The 20,902-nt window shown below is 38.0% G+C and overlaps 2 protein-coding genes across 7 annotated transcripts in view; both read right to left on the bottom strand.

Moving 5' to 3' along the window:
• znf574 (zinc finger protein 574) overlaps window positions 1–13,537 on the bottom strand; it is a 49,877-nt gene extending 36,340 nt beyond the window's left edge. For 2 of the 5 annotated variants that reach the window (XR_012391603.1, XM_021466773.3), the window contains exons 1-2: window positions 13,465–13,518; window positions 7,694–7,857 (exon numbers count right to left, since the gene is read on the bottom strand). Coding sequence is in view for 4 of the 5 variants with exons in the window: in XM_021466773.3 (XP_021322448.1) it covers window positions 7,694–7,855 (162 nt within the window). In the remaining variant the exon portion in view is untranslated. 5 annotated transcript variants of the gene reach the window in all.
• A 5,560-nt stretch (window positions 13,538–19,097) lies between these two features.
• gsk3ab (glycogen synthase kinase 3 alpha b) overlaps window positions 19,098–20,902 on the bottom strand; it is a 47,512-nt gene continuing 45,707 nt past the window's right edge. Inside the window, 1 exon segment of one of the 2 annotated variants that reach the window (NM_131390.2) lies at window positions 19,098–20,683. In NM_131390.2, the coding sequence (NP_571465.1) occupies window positions 20,616–20,683 (68 nt within the window). In that variant the 3' untranslated portion in view covers window positions 19,098–20,615. 2 annotated transcript variants of the gene reach the window in all.

The raw sequence follows: 20,902 nt of genomic DNA, 5'->3' as shown, positions 1-20,902 counted from the left end.
CATGCAATCCTTTTTAAAAATGTAAGCACCCGCTTAAGCCATCTTGATGAGGGGGAATTTAAGAGTAAGAGAGGATGACTCAGAGAGACAGGGTGGTTTGGCTGGAGACGTCTATAAACCGGACGGACAGATCAACTTATGTTCTATCTATTTTCAGTGTGGATGGTTCAAATGAGCTAAGAGCAGATGGAGATCAGAAAACAAAGTCAAAGAGATGATGACACTGCCAACGGGGATACCAGGTTGCATTCTCATCTCATCCACCAGCTGCTATGGTCATTATCACATACAGAAAAACGAGATCAAAACTATTGATATAAAAGCAGGGAATGAATTGATGCAAAAAATATATTAGCTTTAAAAAGCAACCAAAACTACTTCTTAAAATAATATTATCAGATGTCGCCTTATGCCCATTTGCTTCGAGTCACTGATGTGCGCTTTTGTTAAAGGAATAGTTCACCCAAAAATTAAAGTTTACTCACTATTTACTAAACCTCAAGTGGTTATCCGCTTGTAAAATATGACGTCACGTGAAGCGGCTTCCGGGTCCAAGCGCTCTATTCAACTGTATGGGGAGACTCATGAAGAGGTAATTATAAACAATTACAAAGCGATTTAATACTTTCGAAAATCACGATCGCAATACATATGTCCATGCCTAATATCCGATGGTCATTAAGTGATTCATTTTTTTACAAACTGTTAAAATTTTGGTATTTGTGATGCAGCAAGCCCAGAGATTGTTGTGTACACTATGACTTTATATAAAATTAACTGTAATGTGTGATAGGAATTAAAAGTGATCATAAACGAATAATTTCTTAACTCAAATGAGTGGCAGCTTGGACCCGGAAACAGTATTACATACGTCACCAACACGTCACCACTTAACAACCGGATAAACCTTTCTGAGCTTTTTTTTTTCTTCTCTTTAATGCAAAAGAAGATATTTGAAAAATGCTGAAACCTGTAACCATTGACATGCATAATAGAAAAACAAATTCTGCACTGTAAAACCCAGCAGTCAACTTTATCAAATAAAATAAATGTTATTAAATCAAAATTTACTGAAAGTTAACACTACGCATTTGAAAAGATTTTGAAGTCCGTGTTAAAGGTAATGAGTTAATGAAATACCTCATTACTTCAACTTAAATGGAGTAAGTTCACAGTACTCGTTTAGATTGGTTTAACTCAAATGGTTTGTCGCAATCGGTTTCCTCAAATGGTTTGAGTTGCCTTAACTTATTGGGTTTTATAGTACTTAGTTGATTTGAGTTCTCCTCATTTATTGGGTTTTGCTGTGCTCAAATTGCTTCGTTTACTCAAATAGATTAAGTTCTCAGTACACATTAAGATTAGTTTTTTAATAATTAAAATTTTAATTAAAAACTTAATTGCAATTGGTTTTCTCAAATAGTTTGAGTTGCCTTGGCTTTTTGGGTTTTGCAGTGAGTTTAAGTTATATTTTTCCACAAAGCTTTAAAAAAAATCAAACAAATAAAGGGAGAGCAAACGATGACAGAATTTTCATTTTTTGGCTGACTATCAATTGAAATAAATCAATAAAATAATTTTCTGTGATTGTAATTCAAGTGAACGTATAAAACTTCCGTTAAGAATTGTCATCAGCCAGATGTTTCTCAACTGGGTGTCAATACAAAGCAATTTTCAAAAATTACCAATAAAAGTACGTTACCGATACTATTCTGGCTGATTTGCATGTTAATTCTAATCAGGAGTAGTTTGTTTCATTTATGTTTTAAAATGCCACTTTATTTTCACTTTGTGACACTTACTCCATCAGTGTGTTATTGGGACAGTATGTATATGTTGGTTTTCCCTTTGTGTCACATCAGAGCAGACATGAGCGAAAACTGACTTGTAATTCTAACTAAAAGTGACATTAGCACTGTAATTTATTTTCATGTTTAATGCTGTAAGGCTGCTTGCTTTAAGACAATCTAAACACGACGTGACTTGACTGGAGTGCTTTGCAAACATCCACATAAGCATTCTCAGATCTTTTATTTATTTATTCATTCATTTTCTTGTCGGCTTAGTCCCTTTATTAATCTGGGGTCGCCACAGCGCAATGAACCGCCAACTTATCCAGCAAGTTTTTACGCAGCGGATGCCCTTCCAGCCACAACCCATCTCTGGGAAACATCCACACAAACATTCACACACACTCTCATACACTACGGACAATTTAGCCTACCCAATTCACCTGTACCGCATGTCTTTGGACTGTGGGGGAAACCGGAGCACCCGGAGGAAACCCACGCGAAGGCAAGGAGAACATGCAAACTCCAAGCAACCTTCTTGCTGTGAGGCGACACCACTACCTACTGCGTCACCCCTATTTATTTATTTGCATATATGGATTTCTTTGGTTGTTACATCTTCAAGCCAACAGCAAACTTTAAAAATATGTTGAATGCTTATTTCCCCGACTGTGGAAAAAAGACAAGAAAAAGTCTTGTCAAATCTTTGTATATAATAATTCACCTTGTTTTTCTTTCAATAAAAACAATTATAAACAAGACACTTAATGAAGAAACTTTATCTTAATGATTTGTGTCACTGTGCCAGATTGTACACCTAACACAATAGACTACCTAATATGGTAAACGACATTATATATAAGATTTTTTTTTAAATCACAAAATTGTCTGCAAATTTCTGGGAATTACCACAACAAAATCAGTTATTTTTAAATCACAATTTATTAATTTTTTTAACAAATCATGAAAAATAAGGGGTCTGATTTAGTGCACGATTCTGGCTAAAATGAGAATCGCAATTTTTTTGCTTAAAAAAAAAGATCACGATTCTCTCACGATTCTGTAGAAGTAAAATAAAGTTTAATATGAGATTATGTTTTTTTCTCAAACATATGGTAAAACAACAATATAATATTATGTGTAGGTCTATTGGTTTCTTTAAATAATTACATTCTCCTTATAATAATTCTGATGTTGAATTATGTTTGAGATATAGGCCTACGCTTGCAATATGTCATTGACAACCATTTAATTCACTGGTCAGCATTATATAGGCTAGAGTAGTTATATTGACATTGTAAACATTTATTTTCATGCACAAATCTGTGTTTGCTATGAAAGAAATAACATATCAAATGCTTGTCGCAGTCATAACTCTATAATGCGATTACAGCGCTGTTGGGAAACTGATTGTCAACTGGAAGAGGGTGTCACAGACTGGGAATGAGTATGGCAGAACATTTTTACTTCATCTAAAAATCCCAATCACCAACTCATTCACTATAACTTTTGTCACAGAACCTACTGGACCCCACTCAAAAGACATCGTATCAATGCCTCCTTTAGTCCTTTCTGTGATAAATGTCCTAACCAGGAACTTGGATCTTTTTTCCATATGATGTGGGAATGTGAGAAAGTACAAAGATTTTGGAATGAGATATGTGTCATCCTATCAAAAATTATTGAATATCCTGTACCATTGAATCCTTCTGTTCTATTACTGAACTCGGTACAAATGAGTACATTACAGATCTGGACTTTAGCTGCTGACAAAATCTCCTTGTTTATTGCACAAAGAAATGATCAGGATCCAGAATGATTGCCTTGCTTTGTATAATTGATATTTGATACTGTATTCTGTTTTTGTTTTTATGTTAACTTCTATTCATTGTAAAGCCCAGTTTCAAGAGACCAGAAAGGGGGGGGGTTGAATTGATATGTTTCATACGTGTTAACAATTAATAAAAAATAAAAAAAATAAATAAAATAACTCTAAAATGCGATATGATTATTTAAATGATTTGCACGCTTTCGGTTTCATTTTAACTCATTTTAACGCACACACAAGCCCCTTTCACACATACAGACTTGCCGGCAATTTTCCGGAAAGGTTGTATGTGTGAACAGGTCCTTTTTGAAAATACCGGTAAATTCGTTCTGGCTATTTTCCGGAAAGAGAAGTTGTAACATTACCGGCAATTTGCCGGAATGCTGCGCTGTGTGAATGCAGAAGGAAGATTACCGTAATAAGCGCGTGCACGTCTAGAACGTGCTGACGTGAGACGTCTGCTTTAGCCAATCACAACAGTCAGACGCATTTACATCCGCGCGGTTTGTGAGAATAAAAGCCTTTAAATATTTTTCCAGACACATTTAGCTGCTAGAAGTTAGTCAGATCACGTTTATATGTTCTTCTTAATGCCAACTGTGTAAATAATCATCGATGAGATGCTTATGATAAGCCGTTGTTTGTTTACCTTCAAGCTTTGCGTGTGCCTGTGAGCGCCTGCACACGCACATATTATGAACATCTCGACATGCGAAAGTGATCCTGCGAAAGTTGTTCACAATATTGATCATCCACAGAGTTTGTAATTTAGTCAAATGTTTACAAATACAAGCGCAGCCGTTTAAAGCTCATTTGTGGTGAATGATGTCAGAATTTACCGGTATTTTGGAATGGATGTGTGAATGCTCTTTTCCGGAAAATTTCCGTAACGTCCTCGCCTGTGTGAACAGCGCTTTTTTGAATATACCGGTAAAGTCGTTCCGGAAATTTTCCAGATATTTACCGGTATCACTGTGTGAAAGGGGCTACAGTCAGCAGCTCACGTCACGTGTGATTTCCTGGCTGTGAATACATCATTATATGAAGACAAAAATTACATTTTTAGGTGAATTATACCTTATAAATACAGCATGTGACTCTTTTAACATCATTTGGAGGTGTGCATGTCGCTGAGCAACGTATGTTTGCTACAGTCTTTGCTTCTCTCCTGAACTTGAAAATATGATTGACAGAATGGTAGAAATGCTGGATTAAGATCGTCTAGGGGGTCGAATCGAGATCGCGATCTTTTTCGATTAATTGTGCAGCTCTAGTCTGATATATTATACTATGCAAGAGGCCTCACCTATGTTAATAGAAATCTAAAAAAAGCACTATTTCACACCTGATTTCCTACTTAAAAAAAGAAGCGAAGAGACAGAAACTATATATTTTTTAGCTGGGGCTAATAAACAGTTTGAAGAGAGCGACTAATTGAAACTGCACTGTTATTATAACAACTAGAACTAAAGTAAAAGCACATCAGAGCATAAAAACAGAATCCCGAGTGCCTAATTTCTGCCCCCCGTAGTGAAGAGGCAAATTAGGAGTTGCACAAAAAAAATAAATAAATACATCCGCTTACAAAATGATCCTTTTCCATCTGAGTTGAGCATTCAGGATTACTGGAAGCTGCTCTTCAAAATTCTAGTCTGTTTTGGATAATTATAGTTATGAGTTCAAGGGGTATTAGAGGAATAAAACAGATTACATTTCTCACAGGCTTTCAGGAGGCACATGTTAATGCACGCCATTTCCAGATAACGCCGTCTATAACAACACTGAGAGGAAAGACTTTCATAATGAAAAGGAATTTGACAAATCTACCACATGAAGACAAAGAGAGAGAGGCCATTGAGCTTTAGCAGGGACATTACTTTTTGGATGAGCTCAGAGTTAATGTGTGTGTGTGTGTGTGTGTGTGTGTGTGTGTGTGTGTGTGTGTGTGTGTGTGTGTGTGTGTGTGTGTGTGTGTGTGTGTGTGTGTGTGTGTGTGTATATGTGTATTGATGTGTGTGTGTATGTGTGTGGGTGAATATGTATTGATGTGTTCATGCATGCATGTATATGTGTGTGATGCGAGTACGCAGGTATGTGTGTGTGTGTGTGTGTGTGTGTGTGTTCGCGTGTGTAAATGTGTATTGGTTTAGTGCGTGTGTGTGAGAGATGCGTGTATGCAGGTACATGTGTGTGTGTATGTGTGGGTGTTTGAGCATGAATCTGTATGTGTGTGTGCATGAATGTGTGTGTGTGTGTGTAAATTTGTATTGATGTGTGCATGTGTGTGTGTGTGTTTGTACATGCATGCATGCTTGCGTGTGTGTGTAAATTTGTAATGATATGTGCATGCATGTATTGATGTGTGCATGTATGTGTGTGGTGTGTGTGTGTGTACATGCATGCATACGTGTGTGTGTTTGTGTGTGGTTGTGTGTAAATTTGTAATGATGTGTGCATGCATGAATTGATGTGTGTGTACATGTATTGATGTGTGTGTGTGTGTGTGTGTGTATATGAACATTTGTGTGTGCATGTGTGTGTTTGCATGTGATGATGTGTGCATACATGTGTATGTGTGTGTTGTGTGTGCATGTGATGATGTGTGCATACATGTGTATGTGTGTGTTGTGTGTGCATGCTATGATGTGTGCATGCATGTGTATGTGTGTGTTGTATGTGTATGCATGCATGTGTGTGTGTGTGTTTAAATGTGTATTGACGAGTGCATGCATGTTTGTGTGGTGTGGTGTGGTGTGTGTGTGTGTGTGTGTGTGTGTATGAACATTTGTGTGTGCGTGTGTGTGTTTGCATGTGATGATGTGTGCATACATGTGTATGTGTGTGTTGTGTGTGCATGCTATGATGTGTGCATGCATGTGTATGTGTGTGTTGTATGTGTATGCATGCATGTGTGTGTGTGTGTTTAAATGTGTATTGACGAGTGCATGCATGTTTGTGTGGTGTGGTGTGTGTGTGTGTGTGTGTGTATGTGTGTGTGTAAATATGTATTGGTTTAGTGTGTGTGTGTGTGTGTGTGTGTGTGTGTGTGTGTGTGTGTGTGTGGGTGTTTGAGCATGAACTTGTATGTCTGTGTAAATCTGTAATGATCTATGCATGCATGTATTGATGTGTCCATGTGCGTGCATGTTTGTAAATTTGTAATGATGTGTGCATGCATGTATTGATGTGTGTGTGTGTGTGTGTGTGTACGAACATGCATGTGTGTGTGTTTGTGTTTAAATGTGTATTGATGAGTGCATGCATGTTTGTGTGGTGGTGTGTGTGTATGATGTGTGCATGCAGCTATTTGTGTGTGTGTGTGTTTGTGTACTAACATGAATGTATGTGTGGTATGTTTATGCATATGTTTGTTTGTGTGTGTATGTGTATTGACGTGTGCATGCATGTGTATGTGTGATGTGTGTGCATGTATGTGCATGCATATGTATGTGATGTGTGCATGCAGGTATGTGTGTGTGTGTGTGAGCATAAATGTGTATGTGTATGGTGCGTACATTCATGTGTGTGAGCAACAATGTGTGTGCGTGTGTCTCCCTACTTAACCATTGTTTGATAATACTTTCATTTCTAAAACTGGGCAAACCCTGACAAATCTCCAAATCCTGACTTTGGGAAGTTCCTCAAATGTAAAAGAAAAATGTATAAAATAAAATGTACAGTTGTTTTGTTGGGGTTGAGGATTGGTGCAGGTGTAAAATGTATAATTATCAGTGTATCAAAACAACAGAAGTCTATGCAATGTCCCTATTTAGAAAGTCAAATACACATGCGTGTGCGTCAGTGTTTTGTGCTATATCAGGACAGAACTGTGTATAGTGACAAGGGTATTACACAGCTATTACAAGGACAAGGTGAACCATGAGGTCATTTCTGATGTCACCATTTTTCAAAAAGCTTATAAGTCTGGTAAATCTGTACACAGTTTTCTGTGAGGGCTGGTTTTAAGGATAGGAGCAATAGAAAGTACAGTTTGTACAGTATAAAAACAATAGAAACCTATGGCATGTCCCCAGAATTCATAAAAACAAGCCTTTGTGTGTGTCTGTTTGTTTACCTGTGGTAGGCCGGCGGCAGCTGCTGCTGCTTCAACTGGCGTCTCATTGGGCAGGAGTTGTGGGTTCTCTGCAGTGCAGGTCATCTGATGTGCAAGCACTTCTTCCAGCGTAGGAAACTCCCGATAACAGGGAAAACACATATACACTGAAGAGGACTCCATGGCTGCTTCACACACACAAACACACAGGCAAAAAGAAAAAACGTGTTTGAGTAAACGTGTTACAATACAATAACAAGAGACACAAGCTTTAACAGCTTCCACTTCAATAACAGCGCCCTCTACTGTCCACACAGCATTACTTTATTCTAAATCAGCTCTTTTTTTATTTTTTTATTTATTATAACATTTTAACAGTCGAAAAAAAATATGTGTTTATCATATAGATATATATATATATATATATACACATATATACATACATACATACATATATATATATATATATATATATATATATATATATATATATATATATATATATATATATATATATATATATATATATATATATATATATATATACATATACATATATACATATATACACACACACATATATACACACACATATACATGCCAGGGGGTGAGCATAAATCAAATACAAATATACATATGTAATAATCAAATAAATACATTGTAGAGTTCACAAAGTTTTAAAGTGCGTAGGGCTTTCTTATTTAGAGAATCTCTGATACTACTAATATATAAGCATAATTCCGTCATCAACACCTTAAAGTTGGGTTTCTTATTGGTAAATTTACATTTATGAATGTAAAATTTCGTTACGATTCCCATCCTAAGCACTACGGGTTTTATCTTCGCCCTTCTGGTATTCGATACAGAACATCTATTAGTAAAACAAATCGGTTTAGACTTTCATAAATTCCTTCAGCTGTAAAGTTGTTAATTTAAGGGTCAAATTTGTATTGTATAATGTGCTTTTGTGTATTATGTGTGACATGCTTGTATGCTGCAACCAAATTGCCTTCGGGAAATGAATAAACACTCACAGACTGACTGACAGGAGATTACAATCATTTAGATGTCATGGACCCCCAAATAGAGCATCTTGGCCTGAGAAATCCTTTCATTCATTCATTCATTCATTCATTTTCTTGTCAGCTTAGTCCCTTTATTGATCCGGGTCACCACAGCGGAATGAACCGCTAACTTATCCAGCAAGTTTTTACGCAGCGGATGCCCTTCCAGCCGCAACCCATCTCTGGGAAACATCCACACACACACTCATACACTACGGACAATTTAGCCTACCCAATTCACCTGTACCACATGTCTTTGGACTGTGGGGGAAACCGGAGCACCCGGAGGAAACCCACGCGAAGGCAGGGAGAACATGCAAACTCCATACAGAAACGCCAACTGAGCCGAGGTTCGAACCAGCGACCCAGTGACCTTCTTGCTGTGAGGCGACAGCACTACCTACTGCGCCACTGCCTCGCCTGCCTAAGAAACCCTTAATCAAAAAAGTAACTATATATATATGCACATATAAAGACACAAATAATACTGTGAACATTTTATCCAGTCATTTTTCTTTCGCTTCTTTGATTTTATTTATCAAGGGTCACCACAGCGGAATGAACAGCCTACTTCTCTGGCAAATATTTTACACAGTGCCGTCCTTCCGGCCACAAACCAACACCTTACTGGAAAACACCCATTACACTCTCTCATTCACACATACGCACATACTACAGCCAATTGCCAATTTAGTGAAAAAAATATATATATATATTTACATACACACGTTACATGGCAACAATTGGCTCAGTGGTTAGCACTGTTGCCTCACAGTAAGAAGGTCGCTGGTTCGAGTCCCGGCTGAGCCAGTTGGGATTTCTGTGTGGAGTGGGTTTTCTCCGGGTGCTCCAGTTTCCAAAGACATGCGCTATTCACTTTATTCTTTGTCGACGAGCGGGCGCAGCCAATTAAATCTTTTTGGCTCGAGACTTCCGGTCTCATTCACTTCCATTCATTTTTAGACGTTAAAAACTGCTCGTTACGCTGCTTGATGTTGCAAACTGATATTTTCTTAATATATTATTCTACTTGGTCTGTATAGTCATGCAAACATTTGTTTGTAGAGCAAGTAGTTTGACCGTTTTCTGACGTTTATTATCCCTAGTCATTTCTCCCATAGGTGACTGAATCAGAAGTTCTGAAACAATCGAGAAAACAGGCAAAGTTCCGCATTTTAGAATAAGGTCAGTAGGTGAATTGAATAAACTAAATTTTATGTGTGTGAATAAGATTGTATGTGTGTTTCCCAGTACTGGGTTGCAGCTAAAAGGGCATCCGCTGTTGTAAAACATTTGCTGGATAAGTTGGCGTTTCATTCCGCTGAGGTGATCCCTGATGAATGAAGGGACTAAGCTGAAGGAAAATGAAAGAGTAAATGAATTGATATCTATTTAGATTTGGATGGATGGATGGATGGATGGATGGATGGATGGATAGATAGATATTGCACTGAATTTTTAGTACTTTGTTTTTTTTCTGCTTATTTACTACTATAAACATTTTTGTATTTAGTTTAAATTGCATTAATTATTATTTATTCATTTTTAATTTGTTCCCAGACCTCAGCTTAAATAATTGTGAAACTCCCTGTTCTAAACATTTGTGATTATGTAAGTATTAATACTTATACCACAATCTTTTATTTATTTAAAAGGAATGAGGATCATTGCCTTTTGGTGTTGGAAATATGAGAACCCAGGCCAGGGGACTCGTTAAAAGCAGAACTGTTTATTAAGATTTGTTGGTTGTTCTGCAGTCAAACAGCGTCTTCAGCGTCTGCAAGTCTTAATTGAGTCTCTAGTCTAACACATGTCTAAATTGGACTGAGTTGTTCTGTCTATTCTATGTTTAGGAGGGGACAGTGGCTAAAGGTGGAGACATAGAAAACGAGTATGACAAGTTTAGTCGAAAATCTTGTTTCAGGGTCTTGAGTAGATCCTGAGGTTTCACCTGCTTGGACCGACTTGAAAGTACCACTCAAAAGCACAGCTGTTGAGACCCTGCCTGTATCATTTGCATCACTTTTGATTGGATTGAGATCTGGTGACTGTGGAGACCATTTGAGTACAGTGAACTCATTGTCATGTTCAAGAAAGCAGTCTGAGATGATTTGTGCTTTATGATATGGTGTGTTCTCCTGCTGGAAGTAGCCATCAGAAGATGGGTACACTGTGGTCATGAAGCCATGTCATACCTCGATTGTAACGAGTGGTTATTTGAGTTACTGTTGCCTTTCTATCAGCTCGACTAGTGAACTGCCGCTCACTGGATATTTACTCTTTTTCAGATCATTCTCTGTAAATCCTAGAGATGGTTGTTGCGTGAAAATCCCAGTAGATCAGCAGTTTCTGAAATTCTCAGACCAGCCCGTCTGGCACCAACAACTGTGTCACATTCAAAGTCACTTAAATCACCTTTCTTACCCATTCTGATGCTCGGTTTGAACTGCAGCACAGCGTCTTGACCATGTCTACATGCTTAAATGCATTGAGTTGCTGCCATGTGATTGGCTGATTACAAATTTGTATGAAAGCACAGAAGTGTTGAGAAATGTTTTTGAGGCTGATTTAGTCTGCATGAGGCGACAGACAAGAAGAGCATGAACTGGAATGATTTAAAGAAGAGACCAGAATGAGTGTGAAATAACAGATATTCATGGCAGATGGCAAGTGAAATGTCCTTACAGCGCGTTAGCAGTGTTAACATGAGGGGGCTGAGCATGACATGACGTGCAAACTGTGGCAAAACAAAGCCACACTCATTAGTTTCACTCTGCATAATCGATCAAGACAGCACAAAAGACTGAAAATTACAGCGCAAATGTGCACAAGCTTAAATACGAGATTAAATATCAACTTTATTTAAATGCATGTAACCGCAACTAAATCTGAATTTAAACCTCTTTTTTTGTTCATCAGCCTTCCTGTGAAATGTTTATTCTTTTTCAATTACTTCCCAAGTGATGTTTTCCTATATCTCCAGAGTATTTCCTAATATATTTTTCTTCTGGAGAATTTCTTATACTGCAGCTTTGCTGGAATAAAAAAGGTTAAGATCAGTATTATTAGCCTCCTAAACAAGATGTGCAGCACTGGAAACTATGGATACTTGAAGCCTGTGCTGGCATTTCTCCTGCAGTGTTGCTATCAGTGTGTGAAGAGTGGAAGAAGAGGGTTGCATTGACAATCCAATGAGCAGCACATTGAACACATTTTATAAGTGGTCAGAAACTTGTAAATAATTCATGAAAGAATAAAGTTACGTGTCATCAAGGTGGATGCTGCAGAGCAAACTGGTGGTGGATGAGGAGATTCCCCCAAAAAATGTGTAACGCAATTTGAGTGTCTAGAAAAGCACTATATAAATAGAGGGAATTATTATTATAGAAATTAAAAATGTAAAACAAGAAATACGCTGGGACCATTGTTTTTGTTTACATCCCTCAAAACGGCATTTATATTTATGACCATCGTCATTGTAAATTAATATTATTTGCTGCAGTCCAACATCTACATTAGCAGGATGATGACGATGAAACCATGGTGAGCATTTCAGCAAGACAATGATACAAAACACACTAAATATCAAATGATTTTGCAATGTTACAGTTTATTTAATAACTCTATTCACTTTTTCCTATGGCTTCTACATTATAAAAAATAAACAATGATAATAGCTTTAATTTAAATTGACTTAGTATTAATGCAATGCATTTAAGGAATATTCAATAATGTGTATTTAGATGATAGATAGATAGATAGATAGATAGATAGATAGATAGATAGATAGATAGATAGATAGATAGATAGATAGATAGATATTACTAAATAAAATAGTAAATGTATTATTAATTATTACTAAAAACATATGTTGTAAAAAAAACAACAAAACTTTCAAACAATAAACGCATAAAATAAGTTAGAACTGCCTTGACATTAAAGTCAAAAGGTAGAAATACAGTCATCAAATGTTTTTACCCATAAGTCACTATACTTATCACAAGGAGTTTCTTTATTTTATTTTCTTATTCAAGTCATTGATGCTTTGACAATCATTGTCGAAAAATGTAAATAACGGTTTCGGTTCTGGTCATAATACACTGTAATAAACTATTGACAGATCTCGTTATCTCGACAGGAACTTTGATCACAATAACAGTACTTTACTAGTACAACTATGCCAGTAACAAAATCATTAAATCTATATGGCTTAATAAACTGTGTTCTTCTCTTCCACCCGATCTGTGTTGAGTTGGAGGATCTGGAGGACAGAATAATCACAGCGCCACTCAGTCGCTGCACAGCCAAGCTAACAAGCTAACACCGGTTAGCTAACAACCTCAACGAGCGGCCTCAGCTGGCCTGCTGTGTTAGCTGTTATGAAACACAACCGCCTCTCACTGAACAACAGAAAATATGCTATACATATATTCACTACATTACAACCATAGGTATAGCGTCAGTAATGTTTTCAAAGTGCCGCCGCTGTGGGTGCTCGGTCGCGCTTAAACGTTGAACACAAAGTGCAAGCGAGCGAGAACCGCCGAAGAAGGACAGCACGCGCTTCTTCGGTGGTAGTTCGGCGGAATCCGCCCGTTAGCAAACGGTGAATGTCTCCCCCAGTCGAGTCTCCGAGACGCCGGGTACTACTAAATTACAGAAACCGCAGGTAAATTCGGATTAGTCGCAAACACATCGCTTCAGTTTGATATAAAATAAACAACTCACCCGATTACGGCCTTCTCCTTTCGTATCTGTCAGAAATGTTTTTTTGAACGTCTCAACAAAACGCACCGTGATTGGTCCTCTGCACATTTCAAGTGGACCAATAGAATTGCTCTGAAGTCAAGCGTACTTGCAAAACTGCGTCATGTGCTTCTTCAACATAACACCTAAATCTGGTCAAAATTAACCAGATCTATAAAAGACATGGATGCCAGTTGTTCATTCTGTTCATCATACCCAGAAACAGTACCTCATATTTTCTGGCATTGTCCATATACAAAACGGTTATGGGGAAAGGTATCTAAATTTAAAATGATAAAGTGCTGTCAACTTTTCTTTTACCGTATAAATGTTTGTTTTAATATGATAATAAGTTGGAAAATAAAGCCTATGTGATTAATCTTCTGATCATACTAAATAAGTTTCATATCCATCGTGAATTTAGCAATCAGAAACCTGTTTTTAGTGGTACTTAACTAAACATTTATATAAATACCATTAAGGAGAGTACAAACAAAAAAGCTACTAAAACCATATATTTGTTTGACACTTTTAAGTTATTGTGAGTTAGCAAAGCCTAGCATTATTTGTAATATTTTTTGTTATCTTTTTTTGTTATCTGATTATTGTTTTTATTTATTTATTTATTTATTTTTATAGTTTTTTTCATTTTTGGATACCTCTGGCATTGTTCTGTATGTATCGTTCTTGCATTAATAAAAAAAATTATCTGGTCAAAAAGATTATAATACTCTTAATGACACTTTTTAAGATTTGAATTTTTGAAGAATAGAGACAATTAAATAATAAATAATTAAATGTATTTCCTAATAATATATTCAGTATTCTAGATGGCATAGACTTTTTGTTGAAATGTAGTTTTTTTGTTGACAAAATTCCAGTTCTCATAGTCAAGCCCTTCTATCATTGAAATTTGTTTATAAACACAATTTTTCACCCCACAATTGTTTCATATGGAATAACAAGGGTGTTTTATTTAAAAACAAGTCTTTATTTTATCAGAAATCCTTCAGTAATGGTATTCTGTTAGCGAGGTAGTTTATTTATCTTGATCTTATACTGAATTTCTTAAAAAATTTAATTACCAGTTAAACCGAGAGAATTCACTATTGTTTTGCAGGCATTTCCAAAGGGTGTGGTTTTGCTATTTCACTTTAAAGACCAGGAAAGGGACCTAAACTCTTCATACGTCACTAATTGTTTATTAAAAATCAAACAAGCAGGCCAATATATTAGATGCCCTTAAACAAATAGAAATGCTTCTGTGGTTATTTTGCGGATCTATCTTAGTAATACAAACATAACACATTACAATTCAGAGACAATAATTGTAGTTAATTACATTTGAATTACAGTAACTATATATTATGTATCACATTTTAAAAGTAACTTTCCCAACTCTGATTGTGAAGTACTGGGACTTTTGATCTGGACGAGTCCCTTTTTAATGGACTTACAAACTGAGTGTTTCAGAGACAGTCTGTTTAGCTAACGATCCAGAGACAGCATCCAAATGGCAAGGAATCAAGTTCTGTTAGCTTTTCCCCTCAGCTTTTCTCAGGGAAAAAAAAAACATCCCAGACAGTGAAGACCTGGTTTGTGTTGCTGAAATGAAGTTTATGCTTCATAAAACCACAGCAGAGTCCAGTTAAGGTTGTTGTTGGCACTGTTAGCATTTTAATTCAACATCTTTGACTAAATTTCCAATTTTGTAAGTTTGCTCTCTTGCATCTTTCATTATTTTAGAGAGTGCTGAGACTGCAGAGGAAGTCAGAGAGGTGACCGCAAATCTGTCAGATAAAACAAAACTCCATTTGTATGCAGTGTAGGAAGGTTTAGTGGCATATAATCAAACCTATGCCAAAAGACTTGAGCTGAGGTCTCCTTCTCCTCTAATAAAAACACAAAGGTCATACTAGTTCTGTGTAGATGGTGTGCTTATTGTTTTTCATAAATAATGACAGATGTACATTATATTGCAACACAACACTGAATTAATGGACAATTGTGAATGTGATAAATGAAAGGCAGTTTCTGCTTTATAAATAGTTATTGTACATTTACATTTAGTCAATTAGCAGATGCTTTTATCCAAAGCAATTACAAATGAGGACAAGGAAGCAATTTACACAACTATAAGAGCAACAATGAATAAGTGTTGTTAGCAAGTTTCAGGTATGTAAAGTGTAGGAAGCAAAACATTAATAATTTTTTTTATTTTTGTAATACAGTTAGCGATAGAGCCAGAGAGGCAATTGCAGATTAGGAAGGGAAGTGGAGACTAAATAGTTGATTTTTTAGTCGTTTATTGAAAATAGCGAGTGACTCTGCCAATCTGATGCAGTTAGGGAGTTCATTCCACCAACTGGGCAGATTGAGCGCGAGAGTTCGGGAAAGTGATTTCTTCTCTCTTTGGGATGGAACCACGAGGCGACGTTCATTCACAGAACGCAAGTTTCTGGAGGGCACATAAATCTGCAGAAGTGAGAGCAGATAAGAAGGAGCAAAGCCAGAAGTCGCTTTGTAAGCAAACATCAGAGCTTTAAATTTGATGCGAGCAGCAACTGGCAGCCAGTGCAAACGGATGAGCAGCGGAGTGACATGTGCTCTTTTAGGTTCAATAAAGACCTCTCGTGCTGCTGCGTTCTGAATATCAATGCAGTCAGTAACTTAACATTGAAAATGGTAATATCAAATCAAAACAACATTAACATTTGTTGTATTTTTCATGGTGTAATCTCATGAGTCTACCCTGTCATCTGAAGTCATTTACAAAGCTTAATACCCTATCAGAACAGGACAACAAAGACGCACAAGACCCCCTGATTAGCTTTTGTTTTCAGTGCACTGTGTTCAGCCTAAAAAAGCTGAGCTTAATTGAACTGCTACTCAGAACTGAGCATCTGGTGTGATTATTCTCTGAATGCCATGCAGTGCAAATGTGCAACAATTATACAAATGCAACAAGGCAAATCATAACTGCACTGACGCTGATAACCGAAAATAAATCAATTGAATTTTGGAAGATTTTTTTTACCATTACACATTACACAACTCATGTAAAAGCCTTAATTTTATTATTGTTTTAATTAGATTAAGCCAAATAATTCGACTACTGATGTCCATGTAAAAGTAGTCAATGTGACTGTGGTGTTCGTAAACTGACAGTGGTGGAAAAAGTACTGAAAAAAGCATACTTGAGTAAAAGTACCATTACTTGCCTAAAAATGTAGTGTGAGTACCTGTTGTTAATATTACTCAAAGTAGGATTTAAAAGTAGCCCATTTTAAAGGTACTCATGAGTAGTAAGTATAATGCTGTTAAAAGTTGATGCATTTACAACGTAATTTGTGGATGTGTGTAAACGTAACATTCTGTAGTGCATTTACTTATTGCCCAGCAGGCACACAATGTCATAAGACGTTAATATTAGGTTAGATTTAGGTTGTGATGTCAGGTGACCAAAATTCAATGTCTAACCGGCGTCTAAGGACAACATTATTTTGATGTCCAATAATGACATCAAATGATTTTGATATTTGGTTGATTTTAGGTTGTTAGAAAGTGACCAAAACCCAATGTCAAGCCAACATCTTTAACCAACATCCTATTGATGCAAAATACTTACATTTATTCATCAGGTATGGCAACCAAATTCAACATCTCATTGGACAGTGACATCGGGCTGACGTTGAGTTCTGATGTAAACCCGATTTTCATTTCCAAACAAAATGCAGCGTCTCCACGACGTTAGGGTACAATTTCAATCTGACATCATGTTGACATCTTGTGTCTGCTGGGTGTTTAAGGGCATTCCGGTCATCATACAGTAATTATCCAATATCTTCTCATCAGTTACATGCATCTAAGCCAGGTGTGCCCATACTCGGTCCCGGAGGGCCGGTGTCCAGCAAAGTTTAGTTCCAATCCCTATTAGACGCACCTGGGCTCGCTAATCAATCTCATACTAGGCTTTCTAGAAACATCAGTGCAGGTGTGTTGAGGCAAGTCGGAGCTAAAAACTGCAGGACATCAGCCCTCCAGGACTGTGTTTGGGCATTCCTGCTCTAAACACTCTCTACGCTAATTAATTCTCTATTTCCACCTGGGTATACTCATACCGAAGCATCTAGAAATCGTGCAGCACCATTGATGTGATCAAAGACCTGTGAAAAGATAATGCCAACCACTGAGGATCTTAAGGACAACACACACACACACACACACACACACGGAGAGATGATACCAACCACAGAGCACTTCTAGAGGTCTCCATATTCCTGGACCAGGACGTATCCAGAGCAGATGCTGTGACGGTCATGGAGGAGTGGAGAGCATGAGACTGATTTCTGAAAGACCCCAGTGACAGACAAGTCTTTGCAGTGATCCAGTGGGCCAGGCTGAACACCCGCCTCTGACCTAATCACACCTGCAGCTTCTCCAAGATGGACGTCCGGCATTCTATAAGCTCCGACACCTAGTATGTTGCTCTGCGCATTAAGCTTGGCCAGAGGAGAAATGGTCTCCAACTGAGCCTGGTTTCTCTCAAGTTTTTTTTTCCTTCACTTTCATCAATTGGTGAAGTTTTGTTTCTCACCACTGGCTTTCTTGGTTTGGAACTTGTGGAGCTGAGCATCAATGGATTTGCTCTTCAGTGTTTTGACTTACAGCAGTGAAAATTAAACCACACTGAGCTGAACTAACTGGACTGACGCAGTTTTAGGGTGCTTTCACACTTGCTTCAATTGCCTGGACCGTACCCAAGTTCGAATGTCCCCCCCTTGCCACCTCCTCGGTTTGTTTGTGTTCACAGTCTTTTTTTTCTTCTGAACCCTCCTACGCTAGCATCATCGAGCTGCTGTTTTGTTTACGGCCGTTGCTAGGTGACGGTCACAAAAGCAAATCGCTGAAATGGAAAGACGTAGCTACACACATCGCTGTCATTCTGCTTTTGCTGAAGCTTTTGGACGTACAGAAAGCGACTTGCCGCAAAAACATTCAGAACATCACAGTGTCTGTAGAAGCTGTTTTTGGAGAATACAAGCAGACATCACTGTGTATCACTGTGTTTGCCCTGGCTCAGTCCCAAATGTCACCAAGGTACGAAACGTGACACAGACAGACAGACACACACACAAACGAACGAACGTTATGAAAACGATAGTTTGTTGTACAGTTGGCGGTTCACTTCCGTTATTTTGTACAATTGCATTCACATCATAAGTGAACCGTACCCCAGACCACCTCTTTCAGATGGACTCGGGTACGATTCATGGGTGCGCAACCGTGTTCAGAAGACATGTTCACACTAGCTAAATGTACCGTACTAAGTTTAAACGACGTCAAACGAACCCGGGTGTGGACCAAAGTGCTAGTGTGAAAGCACCCTTAATCTACTAGAACTTCTACGTTAAGTTGCTTTGTCAATCTTCTTTGTAAAAGCGCTGTAGAAGTAGAGATGAATTGAATTAACTCCACACTCAGTTTTGTCATCATCAAAATATGCCTTTGTTTGTTCTGAATATGCGCCCTCTAGTGGCGAAAATGACATACTGTGCCTTTAATCAAACAGATAATGGACAGACAAACAGCAATTCAACCCACAGAGACGTTTTATAACTTTATTAATGAGTTTATTATTTATACCAACAAACAAAAACATAGTTCATGTCTCCCTCTCTCTCCCGTGAACCGTTCATCTCTTGACCGATGGGCCGAGCAGCCTGTGTGTGGTATATATAGTGTGGACCTGCCCTTTCCAGAACATTCTATCGGAGTTTGAGATATGAATGTTACACCAAATGACATCACACACACAAAACCCCTCCCCCATCAGACTGTTAACAGACAGCAATACAATAAATAAAAAGATCAGAATTAACACTGATGAGGAAGGGGAAGGACAGGCCGGTGGGCGAGCGAGGAGAGAGCGAGAGAGAGAGAAAGAAAGAGAGAGATTGAGAGATATCAGGTAAAAACAAAATTTTGTTCAGTTTCGTCTTCCTCCCCAGATTCTGGGAGAGGCTGGATGAAATGTTATATACAGTCGTATGATGGAGGGAAAGGAGAAGAAGAAAAGAAGAGAGCGAGAGACAAAGAGAGAGAGAGAGAGAGAGAGACCGAGAAAGGCTGGTTTCTGCTCACGCCAGCACTGCTCCACTAGGAGGAAAATCTAATTACAAGGACAACAGAATAACAATAACAAAAATAACAAAATAAAAGGTACATGGCATTTACATATTAGCAATGAGAGAGAGAGAGAGAGGAAGGATGGAGGAAGGGAAAGACTAACAGCTCCGTTTTCGAGTCTCATTTGCTGTGTTCATGGTGTGTTTTGTTTGTTTGTTTTGAACGAGCATCCGCTAAATCCACATTTAATGGCCACACCAATGTATACAAACACTCACACACCGGTGTCGACTTCATAATGCACAACTGTAATCAAACAGACACAGCTATTAATGGGATTGACCTATGCGTTATAATGCGTGTGTGTGCATGAGCACGTTTCTACACCCATTCTACCTCAGCGTATCCAAACACCTAAATATTCTCCTTAAAAGACATTAAAACCCAAAAGAGTGTGCAATGATTACTTAAAACTTACATACACGCATATTAAGACACTCATTTTCGTCTCGGCGAGAAGAGAAAACACACAAACACGGACATCTCACACTCGCTGCTTCATAAAACACATCACAGACCTTGCTTTTGTTTAAGAACTTGGCTAAAAGGTATCGTTTTTAAGAGCGAAATCTAATTTAAATGAGCTCGATAGCTTTAAAAATGGATGGCTGGCAGAGAGCAGTAACTGTGCGGTGCTCTTCCTGCCACTAGAGGGCAGAGGTGCCCAAAAACGTTCCCCTCCCAGGGTTAAAACCTTACCAGCTCAATCATACCGAATTTAAATCGACCTCCGGTGACGTCGTTATTCTGGGCATCACACACACTTCTTCCATTATTGGAGAATGTGAGTACACGTAACACGAGGTGACGGGAGTGTGCGTGTGTGAGAAAGAGATTTGTGCAAGAGAGACTGTTTGGAGCTGCTGTTGGGAAGGAGAGAGGAATGAGAAAGAAGGGATGGTGGAGAGAGGGGTGATAACGTCGCAGTAATGCCAAGGGAACAATTAGGTGTTGTTGCTCAGGGGTCCTGGTGCGGAGCTGGACTGGGCTGGACCGTCTGAACCGCTGCCCTCTGTGAAGACACACATATACAAAGAGGTAAGTACACTAGATACTTCAAGCCCACAGCATTTCAAAGCACACTCCAACTGACAGAGTCTGTGAATCAAGTCACCAGAAACATTCCTTCTTGTCTACTATCTAGCGCTCAACTAAAACAAGGCACTGCAGGTGGAAAAAAAACACACTAATAGTCAATCCATCACACTTCCCGAGTTGATCGACTACATTA

The sequence above is a fragment of the Danio rerio genome, chromosome 16 (genome assembly GCF_049306965.1).
Source record: "Danio rerio strain Tuebingen ecotype United States chromosome 16, GRCz12tu, whole genome shotgun sequence".
Taxonomy (NCBI): Eukaryota; Metazoa; Chordata; class Actinopteri; order Cypriniformes; family Danionidae; genus Danio; species Danio rerio.
Note: the sequence above shows the minus strand (reverse complement) of the source record. Positions and strands in the feature narration are given on the sequence as shown.